Here is an 18,899-nt window from a genome sequence, read left to right as displayed (position 1 = left end):
TTAATCACAGCTACACTCTGCAATGCCAGATCGATAAATAATAAGACTGCAACTATACATGACCTAATAGAGCTCTCTGATTTGACCTTTTTGACAGAGACCTGGCTTGGGAAGCATGCAGGCCCAACTCTTGAAGCAACCGTGCCGGCCAATTATTCAATCTTGCACTGTGAGAGACAAGTCGGCAAGGGTGGGGAGGTTGCCATATGCTTCAGATCCTCCTTGAACATAAGGCCCCTGCCCATAGGCCCCACTGAAACCTTTGAATGTATTGCAGCTCAACTGTCAGCAGAAGTAAACATCAACATATTGCTCATATACCGCCCCCCAAAAAATGGTCCAGCCTTTCTTAAGGAAATATCTGAACTCTTATCCTGCGTAACAGTGGAACACCCTAGATGGATCATCCTGGGAGACTTCAATGCATGGGTGGATGATCACGACTCCCAGCTAGGAAGTGAACTACTTCTCATAATGAATGAACTGGGTTTCTCTCAGGCTATCAACCTCCCCACCCATACGAAAGGGCACACCCTGGATCTTATATTTCATTCCGGACTTTTAATATCACACATGGATATAAACCCAGTGGTATGGTCAGACCACCACACCATCCACTTCTCTCTGACAGCACCAGCGATAAAACACAGAGGGAAAGAACTCATAAAATACCGTTCACTGAAAGATGTCTCACATCAGCACGTTCAGAATATCCTCAACTTCGACGCATTAACCAATCATTGTGCAGACCCAGACTCCATGGTCCTGATATACAACCATGCAGTGTCATCTGCCTATGACGCCCTCGCTCCAGTTCGCATCAAACGATCTACACCACTTCACCATGCACGGTGGTTTGACAGCTCACTAAAGGACCTAAAGAAAGAAGTGCGCAGACTAGAAAGGAAGTGGCGAAAATCTCAGAATTCAAAAGATAAACACACCCTTGTCTCTCACCGGGAAAGCTACCAAAATGCGATCACCAAGAAAAAATCCTCCTACCTATCACAGGAGATCGCAAAGGCCGCCAACAGACCAGCCCAACTATTCCGCACAGTTGATAGACTATGTAATCCATCCTGTCTAAAACCCACTATAACTCCCTCAAAGGAGCTATGTGAGAAATTTGCCTGCTACTTTGCTGACAAAGTATCTTCTATTCGGTCTCTCATTCAGTCCACAGCACCTAAGACTTATTCAACTCCTGGAAATAGTGGCAAAAACAACCTAACACCCTGGACTGATTTCAAAAGTATTAGTGAGGAAGAGATCTCAGACATCCTCTGTCGTCTCCGCCAGACAACCTGCGACCTGGACCCTGGACCAACTAAACATATGCTGAAATGCCCTGACCTGCTTGGTCCAGCATTTCACAAAATAGTAAATTGCTCTCTGCAAGCAGGGAGGTTTCCTACCTCTCTAAAAGAAGGAATCATCAAGCCCCTTCTTAAAAAACCTTCCATGGATCCAGATGCTATGAGCAGCTACAGACCTGTCTCCAACCTCCCCTTCTTAGGTAAAGTTATTGAAAAGGCTGTCTATCTGCAACTTGAAACCAGGCTGTCAGTAAACAACATCCTGGACCCTCTACAATCTGGCTTTAAGAAACACCACAGCTGCGAAACAGCCCTCATCCAAGTCTGCAACGATCTGCTCATGGCAAGGGACAGAGGGGAATGCTCCATCCTAATGCTGTTGGATCTCTCAGCTGCTTTTGATACAGTTGACCATGAAATCCTGCTTAACAGACTGCAGGAGTACTGTGGCATCAGTGGATCAGTCCTCCAGTGGTTCAGATCATTCCTGACTGACAGAACACAGAGAGTATCCCTAGGACCTATAATGTCCAAACCTGCACCTCTACAATTCGGAGTGCCACAAGGATCAATCCTATCCCCTCTGCTGTTTGCAATCTACATGTTGCCACTCGGTACACTTATCCAACGACATGGCCTGACGTACCACTGCTACGCCGATGACACACAGCTATACCTGTCCTTCAAACCTGGTGGAACAGACCCTACCCCAAAAATAAACTCTTGCGTAGCTGAGCTTCAGGCATGGATGAATGATAACTGGTTGAAACTGAATGCTGACAAAACTGAGGTCCTGTTTGTCCAAAGCCAGTGCTCGCCATCAAAACAGCTCTATCCTAAAGCAACACCAATCAGGATTGGGAATTCAGACATAAACAGCTCCAACCTTGTGCGCAGCCTTGGCGTACTAATCGATGGGGAATTGAGTTTCAGAAACCAAATTTCATCTGTAGTTAAATCTTCCTTCTTTCATCTGAAGAACATTGCAAAGATTAAACATCTGATTCCCCCAGAGGATCTTCAAACCCTAAGCCACGCCTTCATCACATCACGGCTGGACTACTGCAATACCCTTTATGCTGGCCTCCCCAAAAAAGACCTGCGTCGCCTGCAATTAGTGCAGAATGCTGCTGCCAGATTGCTAACAAACCAGCCTCGCTACTGTCACATTACACCGATCCTTCGCTCACTGCACTGGCTACCAGTAGAATGGAGAATACTCTTCAAGATTGGACTGCTGACATTCAAATCCCTGCACAATCTGGGCCCTGGATACATGAAGGACTTGCTGAAGCTGCACCACACCTCTCACAACCTCAGATCAGCAAGTTCTATAAACTTGGTCACTCCCAGAGTGCACCTCAAAAAATCTGGAGACAGAGCCTTCTGTCATGCTGCCCCTACTCTTTGGAACTCCCTACCACACCCAGTAAAGACAGCACCATCCCTGGAGCTATTCAAATTCAGACTGAAAAGCCACCTGTTTAGCCTGGCATTTCCAGATTTATAAAATTCTTCCTCTGTACCACGATGGTCGGAGCCATGCTTATGCGCTTTGAGTCCCACGGGAGAAAAGCGCTTTACAAATGTTATTTGTTGTTGTTGTTGTTGGATAAGGCAAGTGCAGCCAGGGCTCACTGAGAGGCAGCGCGGGGGGATGTTTGGAAGCCAGCCAGTCAGCCATTCCATGATCCACCATATGTGAGAGGGAGAGAGGGAAGGTTCATCTGGCTATATATATAGGGTGGATCTGACTATATACACTGGCTATATGCAGGGGGATCTGACTATATACACTGGCTATATGCAGGGGGATCTGGCTATATACACTGGCTATATGTAGGGGGATCTGGCTTTATACACTGGCTATATGCAGGGGAATCTGGCTATATACACTGGCTATATGCAGGGGGATCTGGCTATATACACTGGCTATATGCAGGGGGATCTGGCTATACACACTGGCTATATGCAGGGGGATCTGGCTATATAAACTGGCTGTATGCAGGGGGATCTGGCTATATACACTGGCTATATGCAGGGGGAGGCATCTGGCTACATACAGTGGGTATATGGCTATATACAGGGGGGGGATCTCTGGCTATATATACAGGGGATCTGACTATATACCCTGGCTATATATACAAGGGGGATCTGGCGAAATACAAGGGGGAATGTACTGAACGGGGAGTCATCTGGCTATATACTATAAATGGGGATCATGTGGTTACCTATCCTAACTGGGGGGGGGGGGGGGGGGGGCTCATCTGGCTACCTGTGTGATAAATGGGGGTCATCTGGTCACCTATACTAAAGAGGGGTGGGGTAATTTCGTTATCCATAATAAAGGGGGGTTATCTGGCTACTTAATCACTGCTACATTATATATATTTTGGCGAAACACTACTGCATCATGTGGATTTTGTGGGCAAAACGCATGTGCGGTAGTGTGCGGCTTGCCAAAAGAGACCTATCAGGAATCCCTGCCTTGAAAATCCTGGATTTGCCCCTGGTGTGCGCTTAGGTCCATGCACATTTACAACTTTTGATTACTATATATATTGGATAGTAACTTGGGGCTACCGACATGCATTTATAATTGTTGAGCAGTCCAGAAACAAGCACAAGTAAGGAGTAAACAGAGACAGGAAAATGGTTCCAAAAAGGGACTCTCTCTTGAAAAAAAAAATTATGCTGCTAATCCGCCAACTGAAAGGATAGTTTTGTTTTTTCCTCAACAAAGAGCACACATACAAGATCTGAAATGCACTAAATAATGCATTTCCATTCATTGATCAATGACCACACGGAGCTAGTCTAGGGGACCCAGCAGGAGACCTCATGGTAAAATTCCGCTAACTTAACGCTATGTATGCGGATACAAAACAAAAGGTCGCTCGCCATCCACACTGCACGCTTGTTGGTTGGCGGCTAATGTGCTGCCTCTAGTAAGATGGCGACTATAGCTCGCTGGGCCCGTAGTGCGCATGCTCCAGCTCGCCGGAAGTCTAGCAAGAAAGTTTCCGGAGCAGCGGGAGAAGTGGGATGCGAGGCAAATCGTTTATACACAGGTAAATGGCCCGGGCCTTGCAGGTTCCTATAGAGTGTGTTCCCTCTCTGCTTTCATACACGCATGTGGCGGTGCTGGAGACACTGAGGGGGGTTACGGCGGGCGGGGGCTCCGTGTGGCCTCTCATGCTTGTACAATGGACGGCACGGTAGTCTTGTGTTATTGTCATATAAATAAAGGCGCTCAATGATTGTGTGCTCTTCTAACACACAGCATATCTATCTGCACTCAGCACGTGTGCTGGGCTAACTTAATGCTGTAAGGACTCTTCTCTGTGTGTTTGGGGGGGGAGAGGAGACCGACCCCATAGAGGGCTGTGTGGAGGGGGGTGGGTGAGGGGGTGCTTCTGCTCCCCCTTCCATCCTCTCAGCATAGCCAAGAAGGCTCAGTATAACACAGCTCTTTATTTCTGGGCAACAGGGCATGGCTCCTCTCACTCTGCTCGTTATTTTACCAAATGTTTATTTTTATTCTACTCAGTGCAGCAGGTAATGATCATGTTTTCCTTTAAATTTAAAATAAATAAAAACACCCTGGCTTTGGAGTCTGTACAAAAATCATCCGACTCCTCAGTTTATGAAACCACTGACTCCAGGTACCCAAAATCTCCACAGCCCTGAAAAACATAACAGAGAGGAAACAGGAAATCCACGCAGACATGGGGAGAACATATAAACTCCTTGCAGATGTTGACCTGGCTGGGATTACGAACTGGGGACCCAGCGCTGCAAGGCGAGAGCGCTAACCACTACGCCACCACAGTAGCAGCGTGGCAGGATACCATCGGATGGGAAGTGTTGAGGAGTTATTATCCTCCCCGGCGTTCTATTGAGATCGCCAGGGAGGCTGCGGGAGGGTTTTTTTTTAATTAAAAAAAAAACTATTTCATGCAGCCAACTGAAAGTTGGCTGCATGAAAGCCCAGAATAAACAAGGAAGGCCGCAATGAGCAGCCTTCCTTGTTTGGCTTTCCTCGTCGCCATGGCGACGAACGGAGTGACGTCATGGACGTCAGCCGCCTCCGATCCAGCCCTTAGCGCTGGCCGGAACTGATTGGTCCGGCTGCGCAGGGCTCGGGCGGCTGGGGGGACGGCGATCAGGCAGCACACGCGGCTGGCAAAGTGCCGGCTGCGTGTGCTGCTTTTTATTTGAGGAAAATCGGCCCAGCAGGGCCTGAGCGGCAGCCTCCGGCGGTGATGGACGAGCTGAGCTCGTCCATACCGCTCAGGAGGTTAAATGTTGTGCAGTAAATCATGTTTATAGGGAACCTTAACTGAGTGGGATATAGATGGTTTCTTTTAAACAATACCTGTTACTTGGCAGCCCTGCTGTAGTAGTGGTTTAATCACACACCTGAAACAAGCATGCATCTAATCCAGTCTGACTTCATTCAGAGCACCTGATCTGCATGCTTGTTGAGGGTTGTGGCTAAAAGTATTAGAGACACAGGATCAGCAGGAGAGTTGGGCAGCTGGTATTATTTTAAAAAGAAAAATTCAAATCCTCAGTTTAGGTTCCCTTTAAAGGGAACCTTTACCCCCGCAATGTCCTGTGCCCTCGCCGTGTCGAACTGATTCTCCGTTCCCCCGCCGTGGCTTAGTTCCGTTTCCACTACGCCTGGGTGGCCATAGCCACGCACATCCTTGTACGTGTTCATGTCAGTGAACACATCCTGCGCAGTAAGAGAGAACTCTTACTGCACCTGCGCAGGACATGTTCGCTGACGTGAATGTGTACGAGAATGCACGTGGTTAGGGTCACGCAGGCGCAGTGGACCGCTGACTGGTCAGTAGGCCTAAATGAAAGTAAGCCGGGGAGTGGAGGATCAGTTCGGCACGCTGCGGGCACAAGATGGCTGCAGGGGGCAGGTAAGGTAAGGGAGTGCGATCCCTTACCTTACCTGCGAAACCTGTTGATCTTTTGGAGGGGCTAGTAGAGCATTGGAGGGCAGTGGAACTGCAGCAAGGCACCACATAGATTGCTAAGGGCTGGAAGAAGCCCCAGTTAAGTAAAGTGCAACTCTTGCACTTCAGCTCTGGTGTCCTTTAACCTCCCTGGCGGTTAATTTTTTTTTTTTTCAAATGGGAAAAAATCCTTTTTTTTTTTTTAAATTTTTTTTGTTTTTGTTTCATGTAAAGCTACCAGAGTGGTAGCTACATGAAACACCACTAGAGGGCGCATGTGTCCCTCTAGTGCGATCGTCGCCGACACTAATAGCAAACAGGGGAGCGCGTATATAACGCGTTCCCCTGTTTAGCTTCTCCTGTCGCCATGGCGACGATCGGAATGACGTCATGGACGTCGTCCTGACGTCAGGCGCACCCGATCCAGCCCATATCGCTGCCCGGAACTCATTGGTCCGGGCAGCGCAGGGCTCTGGCGGGGGGGGGATCCTCTTTCGCCGCTGCGTGCGGGCGATCGCCGCAGAGGGGTGGCGATCAAGCTGTGCGCGCGGCTAGCAAAGTGCTGGCTGCGCGCACAGCACTTTGAATGGGGCGAATCGCCCCAATAGAGCTGGAGAAATCCTCCTGCGCGGCATAGCTCGAGCTCAGCTCGGGCTTACCGCCAGGGAGGTTAAAGAGTGTCTGAAGCCTAAAAAAATACCTCTTTTTACCAGGCAGTCCTGTTCAGCAATAAGGCCATAGCTGAAACACTGCATTCCCACGGCAGAATGATCAATGAATACACCCGAAATCCCTGGGGCAAAATTCGGGGCTTCTTCCGCGTAGAGGCAGAGGTCTGTGCAGTAACTCTGCCTCCGTGGATCTCCTCCCGCCGCTCTTAGTCTTCTTTCACTGAGAGGGGCGGGGAGAGGCGGAGATCCGCAGAGATTGACGCGACTGGAGGCAGATCTACTGCGCAAAGCTCTGCCTCCCCGGGCAGCAAATCCACGACCTGGAAAGTCATGAAATTTTTCCCCGGGCTATTATTGATTGTTCTGCCACGAGGATGCAGCGTTTCAGCTATGGCCTTATTGCTAAACAGGACTGCCTAGTAAAAAGAGGTCTTTTTTTTAGGCTTCAGACTCTCTTTATGTAACGGAACACATGATATGCCTTATCCAGAATAGCAGGACAGTTATTCAGAAGCTAACAAAGATGTAAAATTGCCATCCAAGAACATACTATGGGACACATCTGCGACTCTTTACTGATGACAATTCCTGGTATACACACTGTGGTGATATATTGGGGTGCTGATGCTTGTAAGGATAATACAGTAATATATTTTCATTTTCCCATTTTGTCCAGCGCTGCGTAATATGTTGGCGCTTTATAAATACAACAAATAAATAAATATCTGCTGTGGAATGTCAAAGGTGTAGATATGCAGGCTAGATTCATGGACTGTTCAAGTGATTGTGTGGGTGGGTCACTAGACCTACATTTGCATCTAAAGAGGACTTCAGTGAATAGAGCTTGGGTAATCAGACAATGGCAGAAGTGAAGTGTTGAAGTCCTTGACACTTGAAACATTTACACTTCTGTTGAGGAAGTGAAGAACTCTAGACTAAGGCCTCAATTCACTAAGATCATGCTAGAGATAAGGCAAGAGAAAACTTACCTCCACACGTGAGAGAGTTATCTTACCTCTTCATTCCTTAAGTTACCTCCTCTGTAGTTAATTTACCTCCTCTGTAGTTAATTTACCTCCTCTGTAGTTATTATCACATGCAGCTAATTAACAGCCTGTCTTTAACTCTGGAGTTATTTTAAGGATTGGAGAGTTAATTTAAAGACAGAAGAGTTAACTTTAGGCTTGCCTGAGGTAAAATGTTTCCTGAATACTACATGCCTTATCACCATGGTAACAACTCTAGAAGAGTTATTAAAGACAGGAGATACGTTTAGTGAATTGAGGCCTAAGTCAGGAAGAGTCGCTGCACCAAAAGTTAACGTGTGTTAAACACTATTTCATTGTGAGGAAATTGAATTATTGGTGGAGGTGCAAACTATACCCTGTAAATCACATCTATGGGAAGGGGGTGGAAATCTCTGCAGACTTTAAAAACGGAGACAGGAAAAAGCCTTAATCAAGTTTCCACCTGGAGTTGAAAGCCTCACTTCACAATCTTTTGATGTATAGACTTTTACCTGGAAATGGAATATGTCTGAGATTTAATTAAAAACTAGTTCCTCCCCTCCCCAAGGAAGTTGCAGCCTCCAGGCGTATCTCACAGTATAAAACAGCAGCTAGGATAACCACAACTTGTAGTTCTTGGAGGTAGCACACATGGCTAGAACTAACCTGGTTCCTGACCAGAAGTGCGTACTCCCGCAACAACACCAGATCGATACGCTGGTACGTTTATTTCCCCGTTTATTTTGGTAAGCAAAATAGCTTTGTGTGTATTTTTGTACTTTTATCTTTGTAACTTTTTACTTTGTTTTTGTAATCTTTTGTATATATTCTGTTCTGCATTGTTTCACCTTTTTCCCTGAAATATTAAATTATTATTTAATAAGCTTGACTTCTGCCGTACTAAACTAACACTCATAGCCTAGAAGAGATTGAAGTGTGTATAAGTCCATGCCTAATTGTATGCTTGAGCAACACTACCATATATAATTGTAATTGCATTGTGTGTGGGGGCGTTTGTCATACATTGGCCTAAAGCGCGCAGCTGACCCAACGTACGAGAAACGCCAGTGCGAGTAGCGACAGCAGAGTGGCTAACAGTATCGTTCGGAACGACTGTTAGTGTTTTTTTTGCTTCACTACAGTGTAAGATTGCAACTGTGTGTGTGTGTGGGTGCGTGGCGTTCCCGTATTCGGCCTAAGCGCAAAGCTGACCCGAATACGAAAACGCGGAGTGCGCGCTGAGGACTTGACAGCAGAGTGGAAGTGTCTAGCGAACCGCTAGTGGTGGCAGTGAGAGGTGTTCTGAGGGGTCCCAGCCTTGTTTTAGCTTGACTAAGGCTGCTTCCCCTCTCGATCTGGTCAAACCCGCAGTCGGGAACCGTATACGCAGGCGTGCCGCGGGCCGGTTCCTGACACACACTGTCAACATTCATGATCAAGCTCCATCTTTAGGGTGACACTGCAGCGTCTGAGCAGTGTACAGATGCATCCCATGGCTTCAGTGTTTCAGAATTGTGAATTGGCTGGAAACCTTTTGAGCGGCATCTTCTTCTTTAAGGATGTCATACTTTAGGAGTGACTTTTTATGTCAAGCTTACTTCTTTGTGTCATTGGTCTGTACTTTAGGTATGTAACATGTTCCACTTGCCTGGTTGGAATGGTGTTTAAGTTGTACCTGGAATAGGCATGCAGCTACCAGTTGGTACAGTCACACTTGTTGAGTCTCCTGGTCTGTATACTTTCTTTTTCTGGGTCAACTAGGTCACAGACTCACGTCAGATTTCTTTTCAGCCAGCCCAGCTGAAAGAGCAAATGCCAGTGGTCTCAGCTTTGTACCAGCCCAGCCCCATGGCAGGCCTGCAGAGACAGTTATTGACGGTTTTTATCCACTTAAAGGAGTCATAAGGGCAAATATAGTAAAATGAGTGGTACTTACCGGGGGCTTCCTCCAGCCTCAAGCTCCCAGGACCTCCCTCGCCGCATCTCTGCCCGCAGCCATTCGCCAGAGCTCCGACCCGGTCCCCACCGATGACGTCAGAGCGACCTGGAGGTCGCTCTGTACTGCACCTGCGCGATCGGCCCTGTCAATCACAGCCACGTGGGCCGGAGCGGACTGCGCAGGCGCAGTAGTTCTGCGCCTGCGCAGTCCGCTCCGGCCCACGTGGCTGTGATTGACAGGGCCGATCGCGCAGTACAGAGCGACCTCCAGGTCGCTCTGACGTCATCGCCGGGGACCGGGTCTGAGCACCGGCGAACGGCTGCGGGCAGAGCTGCGGCGAGGGAGGTCCTGGGAGCTTGTGGCTGGAGGAAGCCCCCGGTAAGTACCACTCATTTTACTATATACTGTAGAGGGTTACGTAGGGTACAAAGTACAGACGAAGCCCTGAGAGTACTACAGTCTTGAATGCTTGAAGTCTTCGCTGCAGCAAATGGCTGGAATTATTTGTATGTTTTTGGGATGTGAGAGGAAATCGGAGTGCCCAGAGGAAACCCACACAGACGCTGGGAGAACATACAAACTCTGTGCAGATAGTGCCCTGGCTGGGGTTTGAACCAGGGACTCAGTGCTGCAAGGCAAAAGTGTTAACTGCTACATCACCGTGTTGCCTGTATAGCGGTTTTCTGCATGCTATGAGCGTTTAAATGTTCAAAGTGATTAAATCTTCCAATTAGCGTTTTATGTTATGAAGCAATTGCCATAGCTTGTTATTATATGCAGTGTTCTCCCCCCAAATTTTTTTCCAGCTGGGTGGCATGAATTGAGAGAATGCAGGGCCAGCGCATCTCTACACAACTCTGCTTACAGCAGAGGAGGAGATGAGCCAATCACAGCCGGGTGCTCACCAAAACGAGCCGGGTGGAGCTTCCGGCTAAAAGAGCCTGGGGAGAACACTGTATGTATATCAAAACAAGGCAAGGTGCTGGAATGTTTGTTAAGATCATTTCAATTCGGCTCCAACCTGCAAAGCATTACCACTTTTTCAATTCCCCCATTCGCCCTTTTCCTAACGTGTCTGAAGTTAGTTGGTCCATTTCAGCATGACAGATTTTATCTAATCCATTATTTACTTGCCTATTATTTACCTGGGAGAGAGAAAAACAATATGGAAACAATGATCGCTTGTAGAGTTTTAAGCTACGTACACACGCTAGATTAAAGTCAGCCAAGGAGGCTGATAACTATCGCCTCAGCCGATAATCTGGCATGCACACAGTGACCACCGCTCGTAATGTGATCTGCCAGCGGATCAACTTGCTCCAGCGACTGCGAATGCCTTTGTGCCCAAGCCGCTCACCCCTGCGTGACATCATGTACATGCCGTTCTTTCATCCCTCCACCTCCCCGCATAGCATTAGAACTGACTCATCATCTGTATAGCATTGGCCCAGTGATGTCGCCCAGGGGATCTGGGTCCAAACCCCCACTGGCGACATTTGTCACGTTTTTTTATATGGGACTTTAGTATTAGTCTACAGTTTTGTTTAGCTAAAGGTGCATGCACAGGCTATAGTGACAGTGGCCACCTTGGCCGAGAATGGACCACTCTATCTGTGCCATGTCGTTGTCTCTCCTTCCTTTCCCATAGAAGCAGAAGTGTTACTCTGCTATAGCAGAGTGAGGTGTCTGTTCAGTGCTCGACCCCTGAACTATCACCTGAGGGATCAAAGCAACAACCATAGTGAATGTGTATGAACCAGTTCAGAGGGGCAGAGGAAAGCAGAGCCCCTTTCCTGTTTACTAAGGGCTGGTTCACACAGGTGCTTGCACTTCATTTACAGCCAGCCATGGCACTCGTCATTTAGGCCTGGTGCACACCAAAACCCGCTAGCAGATCCGCAAAATGCTAGCAGATTTTAAAACGCCTTTTCTTATTTTTCTGTAGCGTTTCAGCTAGCATTTTGCGGTTTTGTGTAGCGGTTTTGGTGTAGTAGATTTCAGATATTGTTACAGTAAAGCTGTTACTGAACAGCTTCTGTAACAAAAACTCCGGCAAAACCGCTCTGAACAGGCGTTTTTCAGAGCGGTTTGCGTTTTTCCTATACTTAACATTGAGGCAGAAACGCATCCGAAATCCAAAAAATGCCTCACCCCGGGAGGATTCGTTTCTGCAAAACGCCTCCCACTCTGGTGTGCACCATTGACCAAGCGGCTGCAGAAACGCTGAAAAAGCCGCTCGGTGTGCACCAGCCCTTAAAGTGGACCTGAACTCTTGCACGGGACAGAAGGAAAACATAGAGAAATGCACCCTGTATGAATTTAGAGAGTTTAGTCTGTTTAATTTCCCCTCATTTGTTTCTAAGCACAAGGTGTAATTTGATCTCTCCCCTGTTTCACATCACTGCCATGGCATGATAAGTTCATTTGAAAACACAGGATATTAACAATATGTCTGCTTCTATGAATCAGGAAGCAGAAACGGTGCAAATTTATTTCAGGATTTGTGCACGCTTAAAGTGAACCTTAAGCCAGAAAAAAAAAATGATTCTTACTCACCTGGGGCTTCTACCAGCTCCCTGCAGCAGTCCTGTGCCCTCGCAGTCACTCACTAATCCTCTGGTCCCCCGCTGCCAGCTAGTTTCGTTTTTGCTGACAGGCCCGTCAGGACTGGCCACGCGTAGCTTTTTCCGCATTCCCGACTGTAATTAGTGATATTGCAGGCCGCAACGCGTACAAAAATACGCGTTGCCGCATATCTTTGCGTGCGTAATGCGGCAACGTGTATTTTTGTACGTGTTGCGGCCCGCAATAGCGCTAATTACAGTCGAGAATGCGGAAAAAGCTACGCGTGGCCAGTCCTGACGGGCCTGTCGGCAAAAACGAAACTAGCTGGCAGCGGGGGACCAGAAGATTAGTGAGTGACTGCGAGGGCACAGGACTGCTGCAGGGGGCTGGTAGAAGCCCCAGGTGAGTAAAACGCTTTTTTTTTTTCTGGCTTAAGTGTCTCGTCAATGAAAGTTTGTAAATGCTGTTGGCTTTTGGGGTGGGCAGCGTGCATTTATTTACCTTCGGGGGTCTGCTCACGGATCTGTCATTCGTTTTGAGTTACTTCAGTCTATTGTGTGTATGAGGCTTATCTCGGCTCCTGCCTACTGAGTGCGCTCTAGTGGCTGCCTCGCAAGCGTTTTGAGTCCGACAGGAGAAAGGCGCTATACAAGTACTGCAATTATTATTATTATTATTATTATCATTATCATTCAAGTTGCTGGGTCGAACTGCTGATCTCTCTACCCTTCCGCAGTTCCTTGTGCCAGCCTTAAAAAGTGCTACTGAAATGAATATATTGCTGAGGACATAACACTTGCCTCTCTCTCCCCACTGGGGCACCTGTACCATGTGGCCCAACGGCATGTACATTATGTGACTTCTTGTATGCCATGGGAGCGCACCAGTGGGGGTGGGACCTGCGGGTCTAGCAGTCAGCCCTGCATGGCAGCTCCATAGATTTTAGATTTTTTTTTTCGTTTTTAATAGATTTTAAGGTTAAATCTATTTGCAGTGTGTGGCTGTAATAGATCCCTCTTTGAGCAAATTTTGATCAGAGAGGGATCTATCTGTTGTCGAATTTGGTGGTTATCTGCCGATGTATGGGCCACCTTAAGACTGAAGGGACTGATTGTTCATTTAAATCCGTTTTCCCTATTGTGTTATTACGTCATCACTGCTAATTCCGAGGCATGCTTATAAACCCTCGTACACACTCATGACTAAAGTTGACTGAGGCAGCCAATAACGACTGCCTAAGCTGATACTCAGATGTGTGTACAGGGGACCCCAACCGTCGCCCCGCAAGCGATCAGCCCAGCCGAGTGACGGCCAACTTCTTTATACACAGCACTCATTTCCCCCTCCCCTCCCCCACTGTGTGATGACATATATGCGCCACTTAGTCTTCCCTCTGACTCCCTGCATAGCAACAGAACGCGTTGTCAGCTACACAGTTGACTCCACATCTGTACAGGCTGGCCCCATGTTGTTTCCCAAGGGGATCAGGTCCCAATCACCGACAGGTGACATCAGTCAAAGGTGTGTACACACCTTAAGCCAGATTTCATGGCAACACCCATATCAGACACCAGAATCAACACAACACCAGCAGGCGCTGCAGGTCGCTACCAGCTGGCCGAAACAATCTGTCTATAATGGTTCTAAAAATCACACGGATTTGTCACGACATTCCATGGGTAAGCCATAGGGGCACTTACAAACTTCCTGTGTTTCCCATGGTCATACCAGTATTGTCCTCATAGCAGGGATTGCCAAAACACCCAGAGCCGGCTGCTGAATCGAAATGAACGCTGCAAACTGTGCCAATTCCTAAGCAAAGGGCAACACTTAAGGCTGCTTCGCTTGTCGATTGCCACCCCACTTGCCGAACCCACATTCCTTTAAAAATCGCTCTGAAAATGTAAATTAAGTATTAGACCAGTCTTCAGAATCAACCAAAAAAAAACCACACACACTTCGGTTTTAATGGACAATTGCAATTTTTCATGCTGGGAATACACAATGAGTTTCAGTGTTCTCCCCAGAATTTTTTTTCCAGCTGGGTGGCATGAAAAAGTAGCCGGGTGAGGCGAGATGAGAGAATGCAGGGCCGGTGCTTCTCTGCACAACTCTGCTTACAACAGAGAAGGAGGTGAGCCGATAACAGCCAGGTGCTCACCACAACTAGCCGGGTGCAGCACCCAGCTAAAAGCCTGATGAGAACACTGAGTTTCTTTCGGCAGATAGATGGCTCAATAGATCAATTCCGACAGGGCCGATCTGATTTTGATCGTTTTTCTGAATGATTTGTTTCATAGAAGTGAATGGAAAATTAATTGGCCAGTAAATCTGCTGAAAAAGCTCATTGTGTATTCCCAGCATCATATCCATTAACGCTGGTTGTTGCAGTTAGCTGGGCCAAATTTGGAAGGTGTGTCAGTGTCCGGTTGAATAGCGTATTGTTTAACAATTTTCTGGCTAGTTGTGTGTAGTGTGTTCTCTGTAAACAGCTCGTCCGTCAGGTTCAGCTTTATCCGCTGCTGTGCTTTTTTTTATCTTGGCTATGATATCCCTGAATCTTCACTGAGAGATACAATCCCAGCTTTCATGTTTTTTAAGAGCACAATCTTCTTTTATAACCGTGATTCCATTTCTTTGCAACATCAGTATGAACAGAATAATGGGAATTTGACATTTGTTCCATTTCTTTGCAACATCAGTATGAACAGAATAATGGGAATTTGACATTTGTTTCTGAATGTTTACTGCAAGATAATGGGGCTGAATCTGTGACGGATAAACCATAAATACATTTAGGCATCTTTCACAGTAAGACGTTACAGGCGCACGTTAGTGCAGCCTGTAACGCAGCCCCACCGCACAGTAATGAAAAATCAATGGGCTGTTCACATTGCCCACGTTGCGTTACATTGTAACGCAGCACATCCGTTGAGAGTACTGCATGCTGTGCGTTATGCGTTAGACTGTGCGCACATGCTCAGTGTTGGGGAGGAGTGGAGAGCGGCCAGGCACATGGCTAATTAATATTCACTGCACGGTGTGACGTGCAGTGTTTACTTCCTGGAGCGGCCGCTCTGTGCGGCGATTGGCCTGGCGGGACCACGTGATGCCGCATGCGTCCAAGAGTACGCATCACGGACGGCAGAGTGAGCTGCACAACGCGGCTCACTCTGACGTCCACATCAGAGAGCACCAGGCGTTGCGTTAGGGGCACGTTATGTGCCCTATAACGTCCCCTAAACGCAACGTCCTGGTGTGTAAGTAGCCTTAGGGAACTGTGCATAAAGATCTGCTAACAAATTGCATTTTCTTTGGTATCCAGTTTTAAAAATCAGATCAACAATTTTCGACCACCATTGTTATAAAAGTGTAATCTGATTATTTTTATTTTACGATACAGATTCCACAGTACAGATTTCCTCTTATAATTACTCTAAGGTGGCTATCTGAAACTCGCACCACTTGAATAGGGCTTTGGATCACAAGTGCCATACATAGCTACAATCTGTTTCCCATTGACTTGCATTGTAGCCATTTACCACCACTTTTAAAGCAGTAGGATCAGCCATACTATGCCAGGGAAAAACACATATATAAGTAGACAAATACTTGATCTACTTACATAACACATGTATTATACTGTCCACGTTTAGATTTCAGTGAATGTTCTATAGTAAATTACGAGAATTCTGTTCCTGGTGGGGGCCATGTCTTTTGCCCACAGTTAAGGCTAACTCATGATGTCATTTCTGCCCTTTACTTTTTTTCTTGTCTCCTCCAATTGCTGAGTCACCTCAGCCCTGCTTGTAGACCCAAGTGAGTAGAGGATTAGGTTTCAGATAAGAAGCTGGCAGGGAAATAAAAGGAAGAGGAGGAATAGATTATAGATAAAAAGAACCCCCAGCATGCAATTCTTTGGCACGACTACTAAAGAGCCAGTGCTCCTTAAGTATGTGATAACTCCAAATCATAACAGCAGAAAAAGTTTTGAAAGTTTTGAATGCAGGATTAGCATCTTTATCACTTAATACACTCAGACCAGTTGCTGTTGAAATTTGATTTTTATGGTGACGATACCGCTTTAAAAGGAGTCTGAGGTGAGAGACAAATGGAAGCAGACATATTTATTTGCTTTACAACAATACCAGTTGCCTGGCAGTCCTGCTCATCTTTTCGGTCAGTACTGTCTAAATCGCACATCTGTGTGCTTGTTCAGGGACCATGGCTAAGAGGCAGTGGATCAGCAGGACAGCCAGGCAATGTGCATTGTTTAAAGGACACCTTAACTGAAAGATATATGGAGGATGCTATGTTTATTTCCTTGTAAACAATACTAGTTGCCTGGTAGTCCTGTTGATCTATTTGGCTGCAATGGTGTCTGAGTAATACCAGAAACAAGCATGCAGCTAATCTTGGCAGACCTAACAACAATGTCAGAAACACCTCATGTGCTGCATGCTTGTTCAGGGTCTATGGTTAAAAGTATTAGAGGAAAAGGATCAGCAGAACTGCCAGATAACTGGTATTGCTGTAAAGAAAATAAATGTCAGCCTCCATACCTCTCACACATTTTGTCCTATAAGGGCTTGTTCAGACCTAGAGCGTTTTGTGGATTTTTTTAAGCGCCGGTGTAGAAAATCGCCCTAAAACTGCGTGTGCACTGAATCCCTTTGAGAGTATTCACATATGATCGGTTCGATTCCGATCACCAAAGCACTGCCTGTACCATTTTCTGGGCGATTTGCCTATAATTAAAAGGTATAGGAAAAGCACTTTGTATAGCGATTTCCCAAGCCCTTTTATGAATAAATACAATGACATCAGGAAGTGAAAAAGGAAAAAAAAAAGCTATTTTTCAAAATCTATCGGGGGATATGTTTATTTTGTGTGTATTCATTCATCTCTGGTTTCCTTTAAGTGGGGACGTGTATTCAAGAGCGACAGAGACTTCAGCTAGCAAATTTATTTATTTTTATTTTTTTGTATTTCCCATCCCACTGGGCTACCAGTTTTTATATAAAATTGACTCTAGTTGGTCACCTCTTTCCTATCTGACTGTATAAGTCATACTACCTCAGATGTAAGCTTCCCATGATTCCTAGCAGTAACTAGTTCTGCTGACCATTGATAAAAACAAAAAAGTAAACTCTCTCTCCAATACAAGGCATTGTACAGACTGCAAGGCATGCTCTCTGGCAGGAATCAGCTTTTAGTCTCTCGGGCAAGTGTGTGTGTGTGTGTGTGTGTGTGTGTGTGTGGGGGGGGGGGGGGGGGAGAAGGCTGTACAGACTTCTAGCTAGTGATGCATTTTTTATTTGGGGGAGGGGGTGTCAACGGAATGTTGCACGGGAAATGTCACAGAGCAGGCAGGTTGAGTGGGGAGAACAATTGGCCCGGCCAAGTCAATCCACCAGGATCACTCGCCAACGTCCTTAGGGGGGGAATGGAGGGTTCTGTACACGAGATAGATTATCGTCAGGCCAAGTTTAATCCAGCGTGTGCATGTAGCTCAAGAGCTGATCCACACTGGCTGCGTTTGTATTTCTAAAATCGCTTATTGTAATTCACTTCAATGTTTCAAAATTGTGGTAAAATTGCCATGACCGATTTTGCTTTTGCTTTTTTTTTTTTTTAAACCGCTGTGAATTTGGCGCACTTCTCATGCAAGTCAATTAAAAATGCAACGCAGCCATTCATGTTCATTTTATTTCAGCAACTACTACAGGACAGGACAAGAGATGACCAATTATGAAAAGGTGTATGATGTTCATTTCACTTTATACACATATGGATATGATATGTCTTTGCACACTTTGCCTGGAGTTTGACATTTCTCACTGTGTGTTCCATCAGTCTGATGAAATGCTCATGCTTAGTTGTTCCCTTTCTTTTGTTTCAGAACTGTTATGAACGGATTGTGTTGAGAGACTGTGAGATTTGCTACCCTGCTCCCTGGACAAGACATTGACAGCTGCTTACAGATGGCCCACTTACACAGAAATGCAGTTAGTGTTATTCATTATATTCTTGAATATTATCTGCTATGGCTGGGCACAGCCCATGTTCACTTTTTTTTCTCATCTGAAATTCTCTTCTGAATCCTTCTCTGATCTGAATCTAATCAGAGAGTGATCAAGTCTCCCCAAACACTACACAGCATACAGATCTTTAATAGATTGCACCATAAAATCTGTTGACCTGCAGCGTTGCACTTTTTGATACAGTGCAGTGCTATGGTCTGTTGATCTACCGCCGTGACCGAAATAACGATCAATTCGGCTTGCTGCATCATAGATAACCAGCAGATTGGATGCGTGTTTGGCCAGCTTTACTCTGATGCCTTTTGTTAATAATGAAAGGACTACTGTGGCAAGCATTTCGCCATTCTGCTACTACTCTAGTCATTCATATTACTGTAGCAGAAT

At 46.4% G+C, this 18,899-nt stretch overlaps 1 protein-coding gene across 4 annotated transcripts in view; it reads left to right on the top strand.

Moving 5' to 3' along the window:
• The first annotated feature begins 4,316 nt into the window (after nt 1-4,316).
• The window catches only part of ZNF740 (zinc finger protein 740), a 73,928-nt gene continuing 59,345 nt past the window's right edge, over nt 4,317-18,899 (top strand). For all 4 annotated transcript variants that reach the window (XM_068267226.1, XM_068267224.1, XM_068267225.1 and 1 more), the window contains exons 1-2: nt 4,317-4,387; nt 18,374-18,479. In XM_068267226.1, coding sequence (XP_068123327.1) covers nt 18,456-18,479 — 24 coding nt within the window. In that variant the 5' untranslated portion in view covers nt 4,317-4,387; nt 18,374-18,455. The remainder of the gene's footprint in view (nt 4,388-18,373; nt 18,480-18,899) is intronic.

Source organism: Hyperolius riggenbachi, chromosome 2 (genome assembly GCF_040937935.1).
Source record: "Hyperolius riggenbachi isolate aHypRig1 chromosome 2, aHypRig1.pri, whole genome shotgun sequence".
NCBI lineage: Eukaryota > Metazoa > Chordata > Amphibia > Anura > Hyperoliidae > Hyperolius > Hyperolius riggenbachi.
Note: the sequence above shows the minus strand (reverse complement) of the source record. Positions and strands in the feature narration are given on the sequence as shown.